Source organism: Pelodiscus sinensis, chromosome 16 (assembly GCF_052426305.1).
Source record: "Pelodiscus sinensis isolate ZL-2025 chromosome 16, ASM5242630v1, whole genome shotgun sequence".
Classification (NCBI taxonomy): Eukaryota; Metazoa; Chordata; order Testudines; family Trionychidae; genus Pelodiscus; species Pelodiscus sinensis.
In genome coordinates, this window is record NC_143067.1 from 19,188,026 (window position 1) to 19,208,403 (window position 20,378).

At 41.7% G+C, this 20,378-nt stretch overlaps 1 protein-coding gene across 1 annotated transcript in view; it reads left to right on the forward strand.

Annotated features, from left to right (window-relative positions):
• ARHGAP26 (Rho GTPase activating protein 26) overlaps positions 1-19,019 on the forward strand; it is a 352,726-nt gene extending 333,707 nt beyond the window's left edge. Inside the window, exon 23 of the mRNA XM_006128543.5 lies at positions 7,013-19,019. Coding sequence (XP_006128605.1) covers positions 7,013-7,101 — 89 coding nt within the window. The 3' untranslated portion in view covers positions 7,102-19,019. The remainder of the gene's footprint in view (positions 1-7,012) is intronic.
• The last annotated feature ends 1,359 nt before the right edge of the window (positions 19,020-20,378 follow it).

Genomic DNA, 20,378 nt, shown 5'->3' on the forward strand with positions numbered 1-20,378 from the left:
TGGTATTTTGGGTCTTATAAATAAACCTCCTTTGTAAGCAAGAATTTCAAGGTAAACAAGACTCAGATGCAAAAACTAGTGTCAACTTTCCTGACTGGTTAGTATTGCTGAGCAGCTATCTAGGTGAATGTGACAGAGACCGATTAGCTTTTGAATATTGTACCAGAGCTGCATTCTGACACTGCAGATGGTTCATGCATCAAATGGAAAAGGAGAATTGAGTATCTTATTCTAAACTGTAATGTGCATGTCCTTTTTCTCTTACACGCTGCTGGGACAACCAGTTTGTTTATGGGAGTTGCTCCTAAGAAACATAGACTCTTTTCTCCACCAAAAAAAAAGTCAAAATATTATGCTCAATGGAATTCTTCAATATTGGTCTTGGATAAAGTTACGTTATATGAAAAGGATTTTCTGCCACTACCCAGATTGGTTTAGTGTTTATTTTTGTGTATGTTGTCACTTTGGAAACAGCTGCCACATTCTCTTTTTGTCCCCTTCTTGATAATTAACGGAGTCCCCCTCTTTGAATTTATGACAAAATGCAGCAATTAAACAGGGGCAAGTTTGATTTAAATATCTGGTACTTACTAGATAAAAATGGATTGTTCACTCAAGAAAAAAATACACAGAATTCCTTAATCGTTTAGTGTTTTCCTAATAACTGCAACAGATAAAACATGGTCACTGGGAATCAGGGAAGAAAATTAAATAGACACTGTCTGGTGGATGATGTCCCAGAATCAGTTATTATGGTAATGAAGTTTTTAGGAAACTTAATATTAACAACAGTATGTTCAAGTAATTTTTTAAAAATCTTTTTGATGGAAGACCATTTTTTTGTATTTAATAAGCCTTCTGCGGCACTTGCCGTACAAGATTCCCAGCATTTCTCAAAGCACTTCAGAATCTTTATTTCGTTTATCTGCACAATGCACATGTAAGGTAAAGAACTATTTATTAGCCATTCTATGCCTCAGTTTTCCCCTAGGACTTGCTAGTGGTCACAGAGGAGACCTGTGGTAGAGCACAGAATTAACCCAGGTTTCCTAGGTGTTAGACTAGTGCCCTAGATATTGTACCATCCTTCCTATTTATAGCATGTGTCAAGATGTAAATGTAAGAATTATTAAAATTATTGCTGTTTTAATAATCTAAAGCATTGGCTCCCACCTTGAGTGGCAAGCAGGTATCGGAGGTTTGTAACTACTGTGCCCTTATTATAGTGCTAAATGGGATGGGGTTTCCCACTAGAGAGGAAGAAAGTCCTGGAAGGAGAAGCAGGAAGAGATTACGAACCATTAACTGTAAAGCATTCATGATACAGATTAGGAAATACAATCAATAGTTTTATTAAATCTAATGTTCAAACTTGGTGTTCTAAAGTTAGGTGCCTAAATACAGATTTAGGCCCTATTTCCATGGGCTGTTGAACATCCACAGATCCTATGGCCTGCAACAGGCATTGTGGGTACTCAGCACTTACGCAAGTGGACTGTAGATGATTAACATTAAGCAAGCTTTTTAAAATGTTAGCTATATTTTTCGCCTCTGTCCCTTTAAATTCACCTAAAAACCATCTTATTTGCTGCTGCCAGATGCTATGATTTGTATGCTGTAAATATGCAGAAGTTCTGTTCTATTTGTATTCTGGTTTTAAATGTTGGTAGGGATTGTTGAGATACTCTCTAACCCCTACTATATGTATCATGCTTTATCGGACAGTGTCTGGAGAGAAATTAATTGCTGTTTCAGGAATGTTAGTCATTTTTAAAGGAAGAGAAGAATAGTCCCTGGAACCCATGTGACTTTCAATAAAGCATTATCTTGGGCCCATTTACTGATACCTAGAATTTTAAGATTGTGCAGAGCCTCAGTGTGGGGGAAAAACCACATGTGTGCACACGCTGCAGCTGTACTTTTTCTACTCAGTGCAACCAAATGCAAGCTCAGACAGAGAGAAGCCCTTAATCACATACACCGCATGTGTCTGAGGGAGCAATTTTCAAAGTTCCTAGCAGGGACAGGTGTTTCCTAGCTGCCTGCTGGAGATAGACACATTGCTGAAAAGGGAGGCCATGATCAATTTAGAAGACTTAGTGCCAGAGATAGCAAATCACTGATGCTGAGCTCTTTGATTTTTTCATAGAATCATAGGGCTAGAAGAGACCTCAGGAGGACATCAAGTCCAGCCCCCTGCCCAAAGCAGGACCAACCCCAACTAAATCAACCCAGCCAGGGCTTTGTCAAGCCAAGATTTAAAAAACTCTAGTGATGGAGATTCCACCACCTCTCTAGGTAACCCATTGCAGTACTTCACCATCCTCCTAGTTAAATAGTTTTTCCTAATATCCAACCTAGACCTCTCCCACTTGTAAGTTGAGACCATTGCTCCTTGTTCTGCCATCAGTCACTACTGTGAACAGCCTCCTCCATCTTCTTTGGAACCTCCCTTCAGGAAGTTGAAGGCTGCTATCAAATCCCCCCATACTCTTCTCTTCTGCAGACTAAATAAGCCCAAATCTCACAGCCTCTCCTCATAGGCCATGTGCTCCAGCCCCCTAATCATTTTGGTTGAACTCAGCTGGACCCTCTCCAATGCGTCCACATCCTTTCTGTAGTGGGGGGCCCAGAACTGGACACAATACTCCAGATGTGGCCTCACCAGAGCCGAATAAAGGAGAATAATCACTTCTCTAGATCTGCTGGCAATGCTCCTCCTAATGCAACCTAATATTCCATTTGCCTTCTTGGCTACAAAGGCACACTGTTGACTCATATCCAGCTTCTCAGCCACTGTAATCCCCAGGTCCTTTTCTGCCAAATTGCTACCTAGTCAGTCGGTCCCCAGCCTGTAACAATGCTTGGGATTCTTCCGTCCCAAGTGCAGGACTCTACACTTGTCCTTGTTGAACCTCATCAGATTTCTTTTGGTTCAATCCTCTAATCTGTCTAGGTCACTCTGGACCTTATCCCTGCCCTCCAACGTATCAGGAGAGATCCCGGATGATTAGTGTCTTTCCCCCTAGTTTAGTGTCATCTGCAAACTTGCTGAGAGTGCAATCCATCTCCTCATCCAGGTCATCAATAAAGATGTTGAACAAAACTAGCCCTAGAACTGATCCTTGGGACACTCCGTTAAAAACTGACTGCCAACCAGACATTGAGCCATTAATCACTACCCATTGGGCCCGACAGTCTAGCCAGCTTTCTATCCATCTTACAGTCCATTTATCCAATCTATACTTACTTAACTTGCTGGCAAGAATATTGTGGGAGACCATATCAAAAGCTTTGATAAAGTCAAAGGTATATCACATCCACTGACTTTCCCATATCCACAGATCCAGTTACCTCATCATAGAAGCTAATCAGATTGGTCAGGCATGACTTGCCCTTGGTGAATCCATGTTGACTATTCCTGATCATTTTTCCTGCTTCAAAATGGATTCCATGATTTTGCCAGTGACTGGGATAAGTCTGACTGGTCTGTAATTCCCTGGATTGTCCTTCTTCCCTTTTTTAAAGATGGGCACTACATTTGCCTTTTTCCAATCATCCAGGATCTCTCCTGATCTCCATGAGTTTTCAAAGATAATGGCCAAAGGCTCTGCAATGACAGTTGCCCACTCCCTCAGTACCCTTGGATGCATTCAATCTGGACCCATGGATTTCTGTATGTCTAGCTTTTCTAAATACAGTAAAACTCCAATAGTCCGGCATCCAATAGTCCGGCACTCCTGATAGTCCGGCATCAAAATGGCAAGAGCCTAGTGAGTGAGCTTCGGCAAAAAAGTGAGTCACAAGGTAACAGCGGCAGCAGCTGAACGGAGCAAAAAGGGTAAAAAAGGCTTAAAAAAACTAAAACATTACAGTATACTGTATACAGTATGTACAATAAAAAGGGTTAAGAACACTTTATATACAGTATATAATGTATACAGTATATATATAACCTGCTTATAGTACCTCCTGATAGTCCAGCATATCTGATAATCCGGCACCACCTAAATCCCATAGGTTCCGGATTATCGGAAGTCTACTGTAGTTCTTAACCTGTTCTTCTTCACCGAGGGCTGCCCACCTCCTTCTCATACTTCCCATACGTTGCCTAGAGCAGTAGTCTGGGAGCTGACCTTGTCTGTGAAGACAGAGGCAAAGAAAGCACTGAGTGCTTCGGCTTTTCCCACATCATCTGTCACTAGGGGTGTGTCTAAACTACACCCTCTGCCAACAGAGGGATGTAGATTAGGCACATTGCTATTGCAAATGAAGCAGGGATTTAAATATCCCGCGCTTCATTTGAATAGAAATGGCCATCACTTTTTGCTGATGCGGCACTTTGCCGGCAAAAGCGACGGTCTAGACAGGGATCGGTCGACAAGGAAAGCCTTTTCCGAGCAATCCCTTATGCCTCGTGCAACGAGGTTTACAGAATCGGTCAGAAAAGGCTTTCCTTGTCGACCAATCCCCATCTAGACTGCCGCTTTTTGCCGGCAAAGTGCCACGTTGGCAAAAAGCGACGGCCATTTCTATTCAAATGAAGCGCAGGATATTTAAATCCTTGCTTCATTTGCAATAGCAATGTACCTAATCTACATCCCTCTGTCGGCAGTTTAGACCACACCCTAAATTACCTCCCTCATCCAGTAAGGGCCCCACACCCTTTTTCTCCCCTCCTCCAGCATCCCAATAGGTATGTCTCCCTACAAGGTGTCTCTCTAAGAGTAGTGTTGAGCGTAACTTTGTTTGAAGATTTAGGAGGGGTTTAATGAACTGAGATTTCAAGCAGGGGATAACTGAGTATATTGGTGATTGAGAGTTTTGGAAGATTATTCACAAGTTAGGTTTTTTTTCTTCCTTTTGTGGTGTTCTCCCCAGAAATTATGTTACTGGAAATTCAGGTCATTCTGAAATGTCATCATCTCATAATTTACTATGTCAGAGCACAGAATACTTTTGTGCTTGCATCAGCTTAACCTTTGTTTATAAAATAAGCACTTTCACAATACTTTGTTCCATACCCGGGTGTTATGTGCGTATGGAGAGGCGATACTCCAGCATTCTGCAGGAACTGCTCAGAGTGTTTCATTTTTACTGCAATGTTTTGTTTCTTTATTAGACAACATAGTAGTTTTTCTTGTGGAGGTTGGTACAGGCCCAAACCAGGAAGTGCAGAATCATATGACAGGGTGGCTAACCACATGTCTTGAACTTCAAATAAGTCATAGTTCAAGGTTTGGGGATATTTTAGGTCCATTATCTTTTCTAAACACGTTCTTCTCCCTGCCCCCCTCATTTAAAAAAACCCCATGCCCTTGATCATTACCTGGGTACTTGACTTTGTCCCTGAGTCTGTAATCAGTGTAGAACTTGGAGGAGGGAATGCTTTTCTGTAGCAAGCCCAGGAAGTCATGTTAAGGCACACGGCAGCATGTGAAAGAGCTTTAGTTTTCTTAACCTTCCCAGAAAATCAGTTTCTGTAATTAAAACAGTATTTTAAAAAAGACAGAAAGGCCCTGCTTTCTCCTAAGAGCGGTTTTTATATTATCAGCGCACATACAGCAATAGCTGCTTCATCGTCCTTCTTTCTTTCTCTATGCTGGCCAGGCCCTGTGACCAGGCACATCTAATCCTCTTGTCATCATAGAGAGATAATTTCTTTATGCCATGTTAAAAACACATGCACAAAATAGAAGCCAAAGCAGGGCTGGAAAGTGTGGCAATAGGAAGAGTTCTAGACCCTAGCGTGTGAGAGGACAGAAGACAGAGGAGGAGTTGTTAAGACTACAGCATCGAACGGGAGAGAGGAGGAAGACCTGGATCTAGAGGGACAAAATAGGGGAAATAATTTAGGCCTTGGGGTCTAGAGAAAGAGGGAAATCAAGTATGTATAGCCTGAGAGAAGGGGGAAGGAGAAGCCATTAGACAAGCTGGCTCCTGCAGGAGGGGAAATGGGAGATACTAACATCTAAAATCTGGGACTCTTTGGTCTGGCAACTGGACCATGGATATCGCTGGACCAGAGAGCCCCAGCTGGCCAGATTCAGGGGCTGGGGTGGTGGTAAGGAGCACAGCCCTGGCAGCAGCAGGGAACGCAGCCCGGCCCAGGTGGAGGCAGTGGGTCAGGAGCACATCCCTGGCCAGCAGGGGTGGGCAGCACAGTCCTGCTGGGGACTGGCACAGTGGGAAGCTAGCCCTGCCCAGGTTGGAGGCTGTGGGGCCAGCACCCAGGAGTACATCCCAGACTGGAGCCCAGGAGCACAGTCCCAGCCGGAGTCAGCGCATTAAGGAGAGCAGCCTCAACCCCAGTTTAGGAGTGCAGCTCCAGCAGGACTGGTAGGGTAAACTCTGTGGTTTGGAGCCTCTCAGGTCCTGAGGATGCTGGGCCGGGGAAGGGGGGGGGGGGGGGGGGGGGGGGACACGTGTAGCTCTAAGGATCTAGAAGGGGGAAAGTGGGAAGAGTGGGATTTTCAGACCTGAGGTTTTGGTGTTCAGCAGTTTAACTTCGGGAGTCTGGAGGGATGGAGAAAGGAGAAGCAGCCCCAGGGTCAGGAGAGCAGGGGAAATGGAGAGAGGGTTTTAGATCAAACAGCTGCAGGGGGAGAGTAGAGGACGCTAAGCAGATGCTTTTGAATCCAGGCTCTGGAGCTAGAGGAAAATGAATAAGGGATTTTGGAAACAGTATTGAAGTGAATCCCTGGGGTAGGTGCATCCAAAGTCAATGGCCCCAGGTCCTGGCAGTTACAGCGGAAATTTGCATTTTGCCTCTGTGGCGAAGAGAGAAGTGATTCCAAAGCCAGTCTCTTGTGCAAGAGCAGGAAATAGCTCATTGCCACCACTGTCTCAGAGAGCTCCAAACCACAATAAGGAGAAGTTGCTTTCTCTTTGCAGGAAAATCCAAAACTTGCCATAACTGCAGGAGATTGGTTGTAGGTAAAAACGTTATTTCTTTTCCACTAGAAAATGTGCCTTGTAAGATTGATATTAATACCCTCTGTTCTCTCCTCAGTTCATGCATCTCAGGAGCCTGGCTGGTTGGAAGGAACTCTGAATGGGAAGACGGGACTAATCCCTGAAAACTACGTGGAGTTCCTATAACATAAAGCAACACTGCTGATCTTTACATGGTATCCATGACAACTGCTGATTAGAGTGTTGCAGATCATTTGCTCTTTGCCACTGAAATGCAGGGTGAAGGACTTTCCAGTTCCTATTGAAATTAATGTTTATATGAATGAGCATGTGTATGTCTCCTTCGGTGATCTATTGTATACTGCAGAAGGGGTGGTCAGAGGCTCCAAAGAGATCATTCAACTCTTCCAACTTCTAGTAAAGGCATGTGATTCCTATAGCCACTGCTCCCATGTTCTCAACTTTTGTTCCTTTTTGTTGAGCCATTGTATCAGTGAAAGGAACAGGAAAGTGCAGGAGCTCAAAAGGAGCATTAATACCCATTTCAAGGGCCTATTCTGCAAACCCTTGATGCAGATGAGTAGCCCCCAGATATCAACCTTGACTTTAGTGGAACTGCTTCAGTGAGTGCAATTAGCACAATTCAGGATGGGCGGATTGGACCCTAAGCCACCATTTCTCATTGTAGGAAGGGGTTTATATGGGAGCGAAGAGACTTTTGCCATTCCTTCCTCACAAATTCTCCCCTCCTTGTCGAATCAGCCAAAACAAAACTCTTCTTTGCTAACAGGAAAGCAATCTTTCCTCCACGTAGCTGTGGGGAGGGGAGAGGTTAAGGTACAGTTTACATACGTCAACCACTAACCATTTCTGCAGCAGCAGTTTGCACAGCCCTGAGCCATCCTCAGTCCAACCTTGACAAACATCTATTATTCCCATTCCCTGGTACTGACGATAGCCCAACTTACTTACTATTATTTTTAAACGCCCTTTTTTTCTGATGGCGAAAGCAAAGATGAAAGGAGTTGAATGATCTCTGTGGGGCGAGCCCCGTCTCAGCTGTGAATTTGCAGCGATCTGATGAGCATCAGCACAATGGAGAAGAGAATATTTTGGACCAAACCTCTCATAACTTTTTTTTTTTAGATTTAGATTTATGCTGGGTAAACATCTGTGATCTGTGCAGTCGGCATTTCCTTCCTGGAAGGCAAGATGCAGCTTATGATAAATACCACTTGTTTTGCGTGACTGGCTGATTCGTACTATTACTTACTAATCTACATTGTAAAGAGAGGAACCCATGTTCATTGAATTCCCGGCCCATTCTTACGTCCATTTTGGGTTACATTCGCCATTCGCTGCAGTTGCTTTTATAGATGGCGTCTTTGCTTGCAGCCTTGCTTTGCAGTCTGGTGATGCCATGTCCATGCAGTATACTGATTATACAAAGTAAATATTTTGTAATTCTATAAGCATTTGTTCATTTAACCAATGCAAAGTTTAAGGAAAACAAACAATTTGTCTTTCCAATTATTTTTATTCTTCCCTTCCACCATTTGAAAATGTTGAAGCCTCCTCTGCTGAGTATTTAATTTGGGATAATGTCACTCCAGTCTTGTCACATTCTCCACAAAGCGTCTGGCATAGTCCTTAGCGCAGCTCAGATGATATTCAAAAAAGAAAAGTCAGACTTTCCTGCTGTTATGTCAAGTGCTACAACATTTTATAATAGAAAATCGTGAGAGAAGCTGGTGCCTTGGCAGGAGGAATTTATTTTTCTAACCATCCCATTATCACAGAGATGGGAATGAGGGACTGGATTTATTTTCTTTTTTAATTATTTTTTAAGAACATGAGTGCTTGAATTGCTGAGTGTTTTACTTTTTATTGTTGCAAAAGTAACATGTAAATAGAATCGTTTGATATATTATGAGAGAAAGCTCTGTTTTTAATTTCTAGCAGAGCTGTGCTGAGCTAGCTGCTAGATGTTCCATGGATATTTGAAACCAGTTTACAGGACAAAGCACACAGGCACACCGTCTAACCTTTAAACATGTGAACCTTTTCCTGCCCTCCTTTGTTTTATCACCTACTCTGCCAGCCAGCTGGATTGAGTTTTTGTTCGCTTTTTAATTTGATTTACATTAATTAAACTTCTTGTATTCTTAAGGACATGCCCTTCCTCTTGCCATTTTGTGTGCATATGTGTACAATATATTATACATAAAAGATATGATACATACTATGTGTTATGCCATCACAACCCTGTGTGTGGGAGAGATAACACCTCCACATCTCCATGTGTGTTTCTTTAGCAAAGTAAAACCGAGCTAAGGATTTTCTTTACCTCTGTATGTGACAGAGATGGGAGATAGCATATCTTAGCTTTGTTGCAGTTTGCTTGCCTTTGCTTCATCCAAAAAAAAAAAAAGGCTAGAAATCGTTGAAAAAAGATTTTAAAAGAGTTAAAGATGAAAAAGCAGATTTCCAGCATTTCCAACTTTAAAAAGAAAAAGCCAAGTACAAAAGTTATTTTGGTAAATCTCTCTTTTCACTGTTTGGCTTCTAAAAGTCGTTGCTTCCTGACTGTTCTGGGTTACTTTAGTGAGCTACCCTGTGTGATTGTCTGTAAATTGGATACCACAAGATCAGACCTTCTTTGAACAGGACTGATTAGATTGCCAGAAAAATTACTGGCTACAACTAAACCTGCCCTATAGTATTTTCTGATTTGAAAAGTAATCAAATTAAGAAGATAAAATGGCGAGAGGAGAGGGATTTATAATGGGATAAAGACGAGGTGGTTTCACCAAGATGTTGCTGATTTAAATCCACCTCACATGCTAGCAGCTAAAATTTTTTAGCAGCTGATTTCTGTTTGGTATCCTGAATGAAATTATTTGGTTGGTCTTCATCCATATCCCAGTGAACGAGAGTCTGTATTGCAATATTCACTATTACAGGCCTTGGCCTTTGTGTTGACATTAACAAAGAAAAACCAAAGAATTTGCATGAGCAAGAGAGAGTGAACCAACTTCTCAACTCAGAGGTGAAAGACACCTCCCACTGTGAGCAGAATGTTATAATGTGTGCTGCTATTTTCTATGTTTAACTGTTCTGTGGGTGAACAGAGGGTTTCATCCTCCATCACTGTCAGTCAGGCATGTTTGTTCAGTTTTGTCCTCTTTTCGCAGATGATTTCTGGGTTCTGAAGCCCCTCCCTCACGTAAGGAGGTGGGAATTTTGTTTCTTTGGGTTCCCCCCACCAATCCTAGTCACTGGCATATTCACCAACATTACATTCCATTAAAAAAAATTGAAAGATTTAAAACACTAAAACAAACCCATTTGCTTTTTAAGGCAACTTGTCTGAAAGTAATTTGTTTCCATGATGAGTTACCGTACTTTACAAAATAAGATAGTTCTGTGTATTAATCTCTTGTAAACAGGTCTTTTCAATGACCCTGCCTAAAAGTCTCATTAAAGTGAATGGTTCTCATGCAATTGGAGGCTTTGGCAACTGCTCTTAAATATATACCTCTTCTTGCTCGAATGGATTCAATGGCCAGCAAAGAAACCCATTGGCTTTTTTACTGCTAGATACAGGTCGTGTAAAAATAATCACTGGTATCTGTGGTGTTTAGATTAAATCTTCTCTACCCCCTATAGAATGCCTATAATATCAATCAGGAATGTCATGTTAATTTCATATGTTCATTGCCTATGTCAGTCAGTAACTGTGCAGCCGGCATTTCCTTCCTGGAAGGCAAGATGCAGCTTATGATAAATACCACTTGTTTTGTGTGACTTGCTGATTGGTATCTTCGCTTACCAGCGCACATTGTAGAGAGAGGAACCCATATTTATTGAGTGCCCAGGACACATGCCCATTTTGGGTCCTAGTACAAGGAGGGAAAGGAGAGGAAGCTTAGCTCGTTGGCCCCATATGATGGTTGTTTGTTGATGTCTGCGGTTTCCATACCATGATCCCAGTCCTAAAATCAGATCTGCATCCATATGGTGCTCCTTAGAATCAGTGGAACGTGAAGAGTTTGCCCACACAGTACCATTTTGAGAATGGGGCTCATATCTTGAACCTCTTTTTGTTTTAGCTTTTAAAGGAAAACTGCATTGCAATATGAAACCGCCTTTTAATGTTATAGGGTACATTTTCCAAACCAATCAAGTGAAGTACTAGCCTAAATTCTATTTTTACTTGGGTGCTTAGTCCACACTAGAGTCTTTTGTCTGCATATTGATGTCAAGGGTGTAAATTTTAATATAGCTATGCCAGCAAATGCCTCCATGTAGATGTGGTTGTACCGGTGCTTTTGTTACTATAGCTTATTTCACTTGCAGAACTGATATAAGCTATACCCATAAAACCACTTAGATTAATTAAGGTTACTTTAGATTAATTAAAGCATCACATTGGAAGTTGCCATCATGGCAATAGAGCTGGGGGAAAATTTGTTAAATTTGCAGATTAAAAATCAGAATTTGTAAAATGAACATGTTCTGAATTTCTCCCCCTCTTGGGGAAACAATAAAGCTGGATTATTTTGTCAAGTTTCAATTTTTTAAAGTGAAAAGGAGGGGTTGTATTTTTTCACCCAGCCCTATTTGTAGTGAACAACAAAGGCGTAAGAGCTGTTATTCAAAAGCAGGGACTTTCAAATTTGCTGCTGTAGACAGTGGGCTGAATTGCCTCGCCAGGCCCTTGGACAAGGTGGGGAGAGCCTTGAGCAGCATCTGTATCGCTGGGGGTTCCATGTCTTCCAGCTGCCCAGACCATGCTGCAGGATTGTTTCCATGGTGATATAAATGGCCGCTGCTGCCATAGTGGTGGCAGCTAGAGTGCCAAGCCCCAGGGCCATTGCACCCCATTCCCATCAGCAGGTCTAGCCATGTATATTCTGTCCTTCATTCATTTATTTTAAACTTGTTTTAGCATTTTTACTATGTGTTGCCTGTAATATCTGTCAAAACAAAACAGGAAAATCTTGCCCCCTTTGAAGTCAGTGGGAAATCTCTTCAGTTGTTGCCAGGATTTTACCTTAAGTATGTAAGAAAGCAGAAATAAAGTATCCTCTGAACAAAGACCTCAAAATCACCTTAAATTAAATTATGCAGGTAAGACTAGAGGCATGGTCTTTGGATCCATGAACATCAAGGGGGTGTCTTTTCATTGATTTCAATGGGCTTTGGATCAGGCCTTAAGGGAGTTAGTCCCCAATGCCTGTAAGGCCCAAGGGTCTCACTCTGTGTGAAGCTCAGTTAAAATTAATGGTCCTACTTTTGGAGTAAGGCAACATTCAGTCTGAGTAAGGGGCTCAGAATCTGTCTCTAAATATTAGGTAACAGAGATTCCCATTCAGTTGTTTTTAGTCAGATGTAATGATCCCTCCCAAAGAGAGCTTTGCCAGAGATTTAAGGCCTAAATTGCAGCATAAACCACTATAACTAATCAAGGTCTTATTCCTTCAATAGCTTACTGTAGGTGAGCCATTAAAGGGAGGGAGGAAGGAAATATCAAGAGAGAATAAAATGCTCCACATAAATATGCCATTTTGAAAAGCTTTATTAATATTTATACCAACTATTTACAATATACAGCTACGTCCTTTAATATCTTAAGAAGAATGTTCCAGATTTTATGTTTAACAGATATTATGCAAAACTGTTTATAAGCATTTAATGAGATATGGAGAGTGTTAAAAGTAATGCAGGTGCATGTTTAATACGTGAATGAAGATTCTTTTCAAGTCTACTATAATGCTGTATAAAGTAATAAATATTAATAAAGTCCTTATAAATGGCACCTCCCTGAAAAATACTTTCCCATAAACATTGCTGATTTAAACTTTAGATCCAGTGCTGTAGGCTGTAGTGACTCTAAAATTGTGTGTTATGTGGCCGTAACTTTTTATTTTAACTTTTAGAATCTGGTACAGAAGTTCTTACAGATTCACTCAGTATTGGCTCCAATGTAATCTCCTTTAGCAACTGCATTATGTTCTGTTCTTTGGTAGGTTTGGGTAACAAGTGATGAAAAGTAACTGGCAATATGATTTTGAATTAAATATCTGTTCTGCATGGTGCTGCTAAGCTCCTTTCTTGGGGAAAGAATGAACTAGAAGCTTGCACTTGAAACTATCTTTTGATTTTTGCCAGCAAAGAAGCTGTTATGTAAAATATGCTTCTTTTCAAAGGTTGCCAACTCCATAGCAAGCCACAAAGTTACACTAATCAGTACCACTGTCTCTCCTCACCACTCTGGGATGGTCAGATTTTAAATTCAGAAGACATTTATGGGGGTAACCACAACAATCTAATCGCAAACATTTCATTCTTTCTGAATCATGTCAAACATGAACCCCAGTGATCCTTAATTTACTGTTTTCTCAGCATGCACCCCATGCACAAACTAGAATGAACGGTTGGAAAAAGGTACGCAAATTGTGGAGTTCAATTTGAGTACCTTTTTCTGATAGGTTTTTTGGAACAGGCTTTTCCGAAATTTGGCCTGTCTACACTGGTCCAAATTTAGGAAAAGCCTCCTCTTTCAGAAGAGCCCTTCTTCCTCATGGGAGGAGGAAGACAGAGCTTCAGTAAGATTTCCTTTTTTCCTATCTTTTTTGTTTTGATTTTGTTTTGTTTTGGTGCTAACTTTCTAGGTCACAAGTAGCCTGCAAGCCAAAACTGTTCCATTGAGTTCTGCAGTGCAGCCGATGGTAACCTGACATTTAATAGGGAGATTACAGGTGACAGCATTTAAAGCTCTTTCTCGAGCCAAGAACAGTCTAAGCAGCAACTTCTGCACATGTATCAGACACAGTGCCTGCCTTACAGTCATTGTGTTACTTGACACTTTTAAAAAACTTATTTTTAGGGAAATCAGGGTCTGGCTGGGCTTAAACTCTGTCAGTTTTCTTCCCAGAACTTCCCCTCCCATCAGAAAAAGTCTTGTGGAATTTAGTAAGGGTAAACCAATACGTTTTCATAGAAATTACTTTTACAACATGTACTGTTTAATAGAGAATGAAATCCCTTCAGCAGGCTTCTGTTGGTCGTATTAAAAGTCCCACAGAAAGGTTATCATTTTCCATTAATTCTCTATTAAAATGTATGGGGCTTTGCCACAAAGGATCAGTTAAAAATGAAGATGTTATAATTGGTTTAGTCAAGCAAGAAGAATGTTGAGAAATAAAAAAGTGACACAGAAGCTTAGAAGAAATAAAACACAGCTAATTAGAGTGTCTAAGGAAATCCAGGTTGCATCTCCGATACTTTGCATTATTGATGCCGTACTTTATAGTTGTCTAAAGCATTACTGAAGCTTAATGTCTATCTGACACTTACTCTTTTTCGCAGCTCATCCCTGTGCTGCAGCAGTTCAGCCGCTCCACTCAACCATTGGCTCTGACTGTATTGTAGGACAGCAACTGATTTTCAGATCAGAAGATCTGTAGGAAAAATTCCCATTAGGGCACCAGTGCCAGACAAGAAGCTATTAAAATTCCTTTGCTTGGAAATCTGGAAGCTGATTATGCTCCTGTTGCAATGGGAAAATGCAGAGGAAGTATAATGTAAGCCACTTGCTCCCAATTAATTTTTGGAGCTGTTGATTCCAAAGCAGTCTCTGAGCAACTTTCACTTGGAGTCTATAAGGTATGGACAGCCAGACAGAGATGCAGGGCTCTTTAAACTCTAAGTAATACCGTTCAATGTCCAGTTTGAAAGACTGTTGATATACTTACCAGCTTCAAAACTCAACCGGTGATGGGGAAGCTGAACTCCCCTGTGCAAAAGTTCTCCAAGGCCTTGTCTTCACTTACCAGGAGATTGATGCTACGGAGATCAATCTCCCAGGGGTTGATTTAGTGGGTCTAGTAAGGGTCTAAATCAACCACTGATCACACTCTCATTGACTTCAGTACTTCACCAGGTCACAAGAAGTAAGGGAAGTTGACAGGAAAATTTCTCCCATCAGCCCCCCACAGTGGGGACGCCATGGTTAGTCAAACTAATTAGTGTCTAGGGAAATCCAGGTTGCGTCTCCAATATTTTGCACTATTAACTCCATAATTTGTAGTGGTCTAAGGCATTACTGCAGTTTACTATCTGACTCACTTAGCTGGAGTTGCCTATCTTAGTTTGACTTTGCCCCATAGTGTAGACTTGGCCTGAGAAAAGAGATCCGGTAGCCCCACCGTATCTTTCTTCTGATGGGGTTTTGTATGCCTTTCAGGCTTCAGGAGCCTTCCATTTTGCTCTTTAAATTCCTCAAGACCCATTCCTCTGGACTCAGGAAAAACTTGATGGGATTTCCTTGCCACTCCTTAGTCGCTACTAACCTCTCATGTCTAACAGCAGGTGGTATATGCTGCCCTATATCACTTCCAGACTAAGAGGAATCAAATGCCAGTTTCTGTTCCTTATCCCAGGATGTACATGTAATTGTGATAGGTAATTGAAGTAATACAAGACCCCCAATTCCAAGGCCTTCTGTGTGATCATGCACAATAAATCATTCTCAGCTGGAATTGTGTTTTGCTTATTAAATAGACACTACAGAAGAATTCTCTGACCAAGACAACTTTAATTTTTCATGTATAGCTGTCATGCAGTGAATGCAACTAGAACACAGTTCACAGGTTACAGACATATGGAGACTAACCTGTATTTCTGCTTGGGAAGTATCCTTTACCTGAGAGCCACTAGCAGCTTCTTTTTTTCTCTCTCATAGACAGGAAGTTTGTTCAGCATTGTGATTGCTTGCATTCTCATTTCACAGCCTCTGATGAGACCAAGTACAATGCTGAGATTCTAATGCTCCTGGTTGATTGGTCCTCACTTGAGAACCAACTGGTAGAAGGATGCTGTAAACCCAGCTGCACAGGGTATGTCTACACTACAGATTTTTTTTTTTGAAAAACGGCCATTTTCCCGAAAAAACTTCAATTACGTCCACACTGCAATCGCATTTTTTTGAAAGAAAATCGAAAGAACAGAGGGTTTTTCTGACATTGGTAATCCTCTTTCTATGAGGAAAAAGCCTTTTTGCAAAAGAGCTCTTTCGTGTGTATGGACGGGGACGAGGGAATTCTTTCGGAAGAAGAGGAAAGAGGAAAAAGCACAGGTGCCCTGGTGGCCACTCCGTCCATAGTAATCACAGTTTAAATGTGAAATAGCGTCCATTCAGTGTAGATGCTATCTTTTGAAAAAGCAGATTCACTTTGGCAGTGTGGACGCTCTCTTTCGGAAGAAGTTTTTTCAGAAGATCTCTTCCAAAAGAGCTTCTTCCGAAAGAAGCCTTCAGTCTAGACGTAGCCATAGTCAGTGTTGGGCAAATAGGAATCAGTTCAGATAAGCCCCCAAATAGCATGTGAATGTTGTGCGGATGGAGTAGCACAAGAACACACTTTGTCATGAGACTTCTAGTACTTACTGAATCCCAACAGGGCACACCATAAAGGTTAACTTTACAGCAGTCCAACATTTCCACTTCTACTCCCGGCTGGAGATGGAAGTGGAAATGAAAAAGAGCATGTGAAAATGCAAAATAAGTGGGTGTTAACTGAATTTTTTAAACTTCACAATCAGGGCCGCAGCTCACAAAGTTCTTTTTAAAAATGGTTTATTAACATGGCCAAAAATGACGTGAACACCAGGAACAGGAAACAAGTTACTGAAGTAATCTGCAACTTCAGTGGCTTTTTGGGCAACCCCTGCTAACACAACTACAGCTTCGTGTGTTGATTGCACCTGACTTGTTTACAGTAGTTGACAGTTATGGTTGGCTCATAATGAGTTAAATATTTTCGGCTAGTGTAGATTGGGCTTAACCATTTTTGCTGTCTGTTACAAAGAGAATCAGGTTATAAGATGCAGGAGCATTTTAGTAGCTGTTTGCAGTTAATGGCCAACTTTTTCAAACGTGAGTGTCTAACTTTAGTCACCTAAGCTTGTATTTGATCAACTGCCTTGACTTAAGTGGGACTTGTGGGGGCTCAGAATCTTTGAAAAATAAGTTCACCAAAGGGGATGCACTCAATTTTGCAAACTTTAGCTTAAGTGGTTTATTTACCTCCCTGTCTTTATGATACGATAGGTGAGGCAGTAGGGCAAATGCAGCACATACAATACTGGGGCCGAGTGATTTATTTCCCCATGTTAGGAATGATCTCACGACTTCCGCATGGGAATATGTCAGGTCATTTCTGATGAGTTACAGTTTGGCAACATGCTCTTGCTGAGTCATTCACTTGATGTGTCCAATTTTACAAAGATGATCCTTTTTCTCCCTTTTTTCCCAAATCGCTTGCCAAATGTTTTTAAAATACAGTAAATTATGAAAATACGTGTAGTGGAGGAGTGCAGATGTCCACACACAACGCAACACATACAGAGTAATTTGTTTACACGGAGTAAGGGAGAAGCACACAGCCAAACACCTGACTCTTTAATCCCTTTGGGGTAGGAATTATAAACTATAGGACATCTGGATTGCAATTTTACCACTTCTGAAGTGAAAAGTCACCATGGGGCTGGTTGGGAGGGGACACCAGCATTAGAAATCGTTAGACACCTGGTGCTATTCATACTCTTCACACAGATGGCCTTGGAAGCATGTGTTGTGTTATTTCAATCAGCTATCAAGACCCACAATCACTGCTAGGTATTTTGTGCTGTTATTGTTGTGCCTGTTCCTAGCCATATTTGCACCCATCTGATAAAGGGAATTACGTGTCTTACAGGGAGAGACTTTAAAAAAAAGTCAGATTAATGCAAGCCTTGCTGCACTTGTGCCAGCCTCAATCTGATTTGCATTATTAATTACTCATCTACAAACATCCCATCCCACAACCACCCCACTCCCCCCACGAGTCAGGCTGTGACATTCCCAGACCAGTTGAATCCCTCAGCTCCTATATTGATCAGGACCTGAAGGGTGCAGTGTTAAACAATGAGAACCGCAATGGCTGAACCATCTGTTGTTTCCCCTGCACAAGTGTGGAGGCTCAGATTATGCTGATTTGTGTAAGCCACGGACTGTCGTGGTGTTAATGGTGACTGCTGTGCAGTCATGTTGTCAGAATGTGATCTCCCTGTAAATCAGCGCACAAAGGGGTTCTCGTTGCAGTGTGGGGTGGTCCCTTCAGGTTAGAGTAGGGTTTGTGGCTCTCTTGTCACTGTAGAATAACCATTTACAAGGTCTGGTCAGCACATTGGGTTTGGATTGCAGATAGGTCCTGGTTAGCTGGATTGATTTTTGACCTACAGCAAGGGGAGTGGTTTTTTTCTATTTTTTTCTCAGAGAGAGAGTTCAGCGTTGCCAAGAATTATACAATACATTGGAATAGTCTGGAGATGATGTATCCCCTGCAGAGCAGGACAAAGCTTTAGAGAGACTCAACGAGCCAGCCAGAGGGGACCTTCAAGGATAATAGAACAACTAAAATTAGCCATTCCAAAGGCTGCTCTGCTCACCTGCCTCTCTTTAAGTGCTGCTTGATACTGCAGAGGAAGTAAAGAAATAAGGAAAATGAAGCACAGTTTGAATGGCATCAGTGCCCCAGGTGGCAAAAGGAGCATAATAAACCAGCAAGGTTTTGCCTAGCTCTCATTTGGAAAAAAAGAAAAAAAAAACCAAACCAAACCAAACACACCCTGGAGTGGAGTGCAGTATTCCAGTGAAACTACTCAAACTGCAACACGAATGGTAGCTCTGAGCTGTAACAGTTTTGCACCTTTATTGCGAAGCCTTTTATGTGGTATGTTTTGGGGAGTTATTTAGAGGCTGTAGTAACTGAGGTTTTTCAGCTGTTTGATGATTCAGGATGTTGTGTGTACAGGGTGAACTAAAGGTGTCCAGAGCCACTGTCCTGCTAGGAAATCTCACTCTTTTTGAATAGTTCTCAAGACAATTTTGCCTCCCCTCCTCCCACACATACAGAGTAGAGCTGAATCTCACCCAGTTCTGTGGCGTATCAATATAAACCAAGTGCTTGCTGCAAAAGTGGGGAAAGTCACATTTGCAAAGAGCAAGCCCATTGCTAAGGGGCAGTGTTGTGATTAGAAAGTGCGTGGCATTTGAATTACTGTACTGAATCAAAAACTCAGACCAGTTGTATCTTGTAGGCTTGTGCTAATTAGGATCTTATTTTATCATTTAAGGAATAGAAACCCCCTTAAAAAATGCTTTCCTTTACTCCGTGGGCGGTGAACTGAATATTTGAAAGCCAAGAACGAGAAAGCAGCTTGTAATTTAGCACAACAGTTTGATTGCCCAGAAAACAGCACCTAGCGATTACCTATTATAAACCCTCCCTTCAGCTAATAAAGCTGATGCTCACTTCTAAACCTTAGACAAAAGTGGCTTGAAAATAGCACCTGTGCTCGAAAACTTGCTGACGCACTATAGAAAAAAAATCCCATCCTGTGACTCTGCTGCTGAGCTTTAATTATATTTCCCTTCCTAGGAAAAGGCAGAGGATGGACATTTGTTCTCTGCCTAAGGTCTGGTGGGGTTCCATAAAATAGCTTTCCTGTGACTGGCGTTTGCAATAGGATCAGCCACGTCCCTTCCAATTAAATTGTCTCTTAGATCCAAAGGAAAGAACAAATGTTCAGGGTTACATTCAGATGAGTGGAATCTGCTGTTGGTAGATTTGCTCAAGCCTGCTTCAAAGAGTAAAAGCCAGTGCAGTGGTATATTTGTATTCATATCAGTATGAAGGGGACACAATGGCTGTGTCTACATTGGCACCCCTTTCCGGAAAAGGGATGCTAATGAGACACATCGCAATTGTAAATTCCGCGGGGGATTTAAATATTCCCTGTGGCATTTGCATTTACATGGCTGCCGCTTTTTTCCGGCTTGGGGATAAGCCGGAGAAAAGCGACAGTCTAGACGTGATTCTCCGGAAAAGGGCTTATTTAAATCCCCCGCGGAATTTGCAATTCCGAAGTCTACATTAGCATCCCTTTTCCGGAAAGGGGTGCCAATGTAGACATAGCCCTTGGGTTTAAGCTTATTGCACAACAGAGCCACAGTTTCAATGGATCCGCGCACATGCTTAAAGTTAAGCATGTGCTTATAGACTTTGATGGATTGGGCTAAAGTGCTCAGCCCATGGCAGGTTGGAGTCCCCAGTGGAATACCAGATTCCAGCCACCTCAGTTATGTTGATTTACCTCAAGTTTCACAAGCACTTCAGATGATCAGAAATCAGTTGCATTCTCTCTGTTGCTAGTTTGATCGCTGTTTCTTCTCAGAATTAGCTAATATTGGGTACATGAATCTTGGTGTGTTTCTCTTCATAGTAATTAGTCATGTGTGTATGACCTATTTGGGCATGCTTCACACAAAACAAAAACTATTTAATTTTAGCAAAGGTTTACTTTCCATTAAAGATGGGCTTGATCCAAAATTGAGAGTCTAGACATCCCAGACTTTA